Raw genomic sequence first — 4,308 nt, 5'->3', positions numbered from 1 at the left:
GAAGCAATCCGACGAATCGGCTATGGCGACGGCGGCAGCGTTTCACCTTGATTCCGGGGACAACGACGGGGCCGAGCAGGCTCGACATCTGGCAGAAGGGTGGCGGAGGCCAAGGTAGGCAATGAGGTAGAGGCGGGGTCTTCGGGTGGTCGCCAGGAGGCGCGCCGGCGAAGATGCAAGAGCAGGGGACGACGCGAAGAAGAGGCATGACTTTTACTCAGAGCCGCAGCGACCGAGTATATTTAGAAAGAAGGTTGAATTATGAGTATAATTTGTACTCACTTAGAGCATCTACAGCCGGACGTCTCAAACCATCTCTCATACGCCCGCGGACGCGTCCGGTCAGTGACAGGACATGAGAGAGAAGGAAAAATGTGATCCAATCGGACCCCTCATATCATCCCTATATGCCCGGGTTGTCCACGAACCCTCATATTCATTTCAAATAAGGGGAGGATATGAGGGTTCGCGGACGCGCCCGGGCATTCCGCCACGTAGGATGCAGCCCCGCTTAGACCATCTTTTCTCTTTCTTTATTCATTCTTTTATTTCTCTCTTCATCTCCATAATTATGTACAAATGACCGAAAATAGGAGAAAAAAAATAAGAAATGTGGATGAGTGAACGGATAAATAGAGGGCTTAAAGCGGATGCGCCCGGTCAAAAAAAGATGCTCCTCTTAACTATGGCTCCGCAAAGTATCGAACAAAGCCCATGATTTATACCTGCGCTTTGCGACACACTGTCTGCTGCCTTGACTTGAGTACCAGCAAAGTCTTGGTCTTCCGCCCCACCTCACCGGCTCCAGGGCCTGCCGGATCCGCACCTCGCCGCCGGCCGCTGCCTCCCCGACCACGAGGTGAGGGTCCAACCCGCGTCTCCTTACCCGCCCCCCTCCATTCTTCTCTTCCTAAGCTACTACAGTAGCTCTCTTCCTTCCAATGTGCCCAACCCTAGATCTATCTTGCACTACTACGACCAGTACCAACTACCAAGTACCAACCCTTATCGAAAATGTCCCAGAGTTTGTAAGCGGCAGTTTAGCCATTTTTTGCAGTTATATAAGGAGGTTCAGTCCACACTCAATTTGTACGGCAACAAACGAAAATTCCGAGGAAATCTCAATGTGGTAGTAACTCATTTTAGTTTGCACTCATCAGAGATGAACAGTGGCGAGTTGTGCCCAACAGTTTAACTTGCATTTGATTTACATGTGTGTCCAACAATTTCAGTGGGAGCGGAGCAATGGGCGGAGGGCTAGCATCGTTTTGGGAAGAACGGAACATCCAGGCTCTGGTGATCCTCAGCTTCGCCCTGCAAGCCATCCTCCTCTGCTGTGCAGGGATCCGGCGTAGCCGTGAAGCCTCAGGTGTGCTGAGAATCCTCCTCTGGCTGGCCTACCTGATGGCCGACTACACCGCAATCTACGCCCTTGGCCACATGTCCATCACCATGAGCAGAAGCAGGTCTCCTCCACGTCCAGGCGACCACCAGATGCGGATGGTGCCGTTCTGGGCTCCCTTCCTGTTGCTCCACCTTGGTGGGCCGGACACCATCACCGCCTACGCCTACCAGGACAACCAGCTCTGGCTGCGCCACCTGCTCGTGCTCGCGGGGCAGGTGCTCGGCGCCGCCTATGTCATGTACCTGTTCGTCGCGGCCGGCACGAACCCAGCTGGGACGCTGCTCGCCGCCGCCGCGTTGATGTTCGCCACCGGCTGCCTCAAGTACGGCGAGAGGACGTGGGCGCTCAAGTGTGGCGGCATCGACAGCATTGCGAGCTCTCTCGATAACGACGGCAAGCCGTCGGCCACCGATGGCCCTTACCATGGGAAGGAGGGGGAAAAGAGGCTGGACACGGAGGAGGTCCTGTTGGGAGCCCACTACATGCTCAATTTTTGCAGGGGCCTCCTGGCTGATCGGCCGATGATGCACTACTCCCAGTACGAAGTCATGCGGCAAGGCATCCAGCTCAACGGCGGCAACTACCTGTTCCAGCTGGCCGCGATGGAGCTCTCCCTCCTGTACGACATACTCTACACCAAGGCGGCGGTGCTCCACACCTGGCATGGCTTGTGCATCCGGACCGTCGCGCCGCTCTCCGTGGTCGCCGCGTTCGTGCTGTTTCAGCTCAGCAGCAAGGACGCCTACAGCAGAGGTGACGTCGCCGTCACCTACGTCCTGTTCGTGGGAGCCATGGCATTGGAGCTCGCGTCGTCTCTCAGGGCGGCAGGGTCTTCCTGGGCGTGCGCGTCCTACCATGCCCGGGGATGGCACCGGCTCTGCGGCGCGGTGATGCGCCTCCGCCGGATGCTCAAGGCTGGAGCAAGGAGGAGTGCCACCATGGACTCGCTTGGGCAGTACAACCTGCTGGACCTCTGCACCGACGCCAACAAGGACGGCCACCTGAGAGGCAAGATCGCTAAGATGATTGGACTGAAGGACCGATGGCAGAAGATGCACTACTCGAGCACCGCCCCCATCTCCGACGCCATCAAGACTGTGGTGCTGAGGGAGATCCGGAAGAGGAAAATAGATGATCTGATGAATGCACGGGGCAGGTGGATCCTCAAGGAGAAAGGGATGTACGAGGATCTCACGCGGATCGCCGACGACACCGAGCTGGACCGTACCATCATCGTGTGGCACATCGCCACCGATCTCTACCTCTCCCTGTGCCCTGGCCCTGACCCTGACCCTGGCAAGGAGATCCGGGACAGCATAAGGGTGCTCTCCAACCACATGCTGTTCCTCATGGTGGTGCATCCCTACCTGTTGCCCGGAGTCGTTCGCACCGGCCGGTACAAGGAGAACTTGAAGTACTATAATATGGTGTGGTGGGTTAATTTGAAGTCCACGAAGGAAGGCACCATGAAGCTGTCCAGACCGGAGATCGTCAACAAGATAGCCAACTGGCAGCTCCCGGCTGATTCGAGGGGCAAGTACGTTTACGGCATCGGCGAGGAAGCTGCCGACGACGTGGGCGACAGGCCGGTCTATGCCGACGGATCCTGGCTCGCCGGGATGCTGCTGGGCAACAGGTGGTGCTTTCCCGACGCTGACATGCTGGAGGTGATCGCCGGCGTGTGGGTGGAGATGCTGTGCTACGCGAGCCACCACTGCGGCGAGGAGTCTCACGCCAAGAAGCTAAGCACCGGAGCAGAGTTCATGAATGCCGTCTGGCTTATCATAGGGCATGCCATGGACTACGACAGAAAAGCACCATCTGCTGAGGGCTTCACAGGGGGTTTAGGGCTCAGCAACCCTCCGCACAAGCGGAAGCTCCCTGCCAGATGGATGCAGCAGCCGGAGGCGGACGTAGGACCCTTTTTTGACGTGGAAGCACACCAAACGCCCAGCACATCAAGTGCACAAAGACATCACCAATAAAATTAACCAATACTCCCTTCGTCCGGAAATACTTGTCATCAAAATGAATAAAAGGGGATGTATCTAGATGTATTTTAGTTCTAAATACATCCCTTTTTTATTCATTTTGATGACAACTATTTTTAGACGGAGGGAGTGCATTTTATGTGATTCAACAGCTGGGCTCTACTGCATGTGGTATTCCTCAAAAGGAGCTCTCTGCGCCAAAGCTTCTCCAGGCTCCCAGTCGACGTCATGATGGTTCTTCTCAGTGAATCATCACGCAAGATCTTCTTCAGTGTCCGTGCAGTTTATTATTGTGTTATTTGGCTACTAGTAGAACTCTATTTAAATTCTGAACTTGTGTCATGCGTCAGTTTCATGGAATATTTTGTTTTGGAATGTGAGAGCATTGAACTCTGCAAATAAATATCTTGCGCTTCATAGAAAAATCGATGAATCGGAATGCCCGATTGTTTGTTTGCAAGAAACTAAGAAGGGTGGTTTTGATCATTCGTTCATTACAAAGTGTTGTTCCAGACGATTTCACAAACAGGCAACTAATCATCATCAGGTGTAGTAGTTAGTTCTCATCATGATGATGATGCAGAGGCAGGGGTGTTTCCCCTTTTCGAAAAAAGAAAAAAAAAGTAGTTTGTTCTCTGCCGCCACGGTGGTGTAGTAGTTGACAAATGCCTGAGTTCTCCCCTAGTAGTTGAGTTATTCTGTTGGTTGAAGGTAGGCAAATTAAGCTACTGAATTGGCAAATAAAAGTTGGGGAAAAGATACTATGTGTCAACTTGTAAAGTATGTAAAATTGCTTCCTCCCTTTACTTGATGGAAAATCAAAAAGATTTATTAGTTGCCTGTTTGTTCACCTAGTAGTTGAGTTATGTTGCAGTATTGCCAGGCAAATTAAGAGTAATGCTAGACCACGTA

The 4,308-nt window shown here is 53.2% G+C and overlaps 1 protein-coding gene across 2 annotated transcripts; it reads left to right on the top strand.

Moving 5' to 3' along the window:
* The first annotated feature begins 706 nt into the window (after nt 1-706).
* Nucleotides 707-3,771, top strand: LOC123113072 (uncharacterized). 2 transcript variants are annotated; one of them, XM_044534197.1, is made up of 2 exons: nt 707-859; nt 1,233-3,771. In XM_044534197.1, the coding sequence occupies exon 2, from the start codon at nt 1,246-1,248 to the stop codon at nt 3,388-3,390; it is 2,145 nt and encodes a 714-aa protein (XP_044390132.1). In that variant the 5' UTR covers nt 707-859; nt 1,233-1,245; the 3' UTR covers nt 3,391-3,771. The 2 variants fall into 2 exon arrangements, with proteins under 2 accessions (XP_044390132.1, XP_044390131.1); XM_044534196.1 differs by lacking the exon at nt 707-859 and adding an exon at nt 902-1,129.
* The last annotated feature ends 537 nt before the right edge of the window (nt 3,772-4,308 follow it).

Source organism: Triticum aestivum, chromosome 5B (genome assembly GCF_018294505.1).
Source record: "Triticum aestivum cultivar Chinese Spring chromosome 5B, IWGSC CS RefSeq v2.1, whole genome shotgun sequence".
NCBI classification, from domain to species: domain Eukaryota; kingdom Viridiplantae; phylum Streptophyta; class Magnoliopsida; order Poales; family Poaceae; genus Triticum; species Triticum aestivum.
The sequence above is the reverse complement of the archived record's forward strand: the minus strand, read 5'-3'. Positions and strand labels throughout refer to the sequence as shown.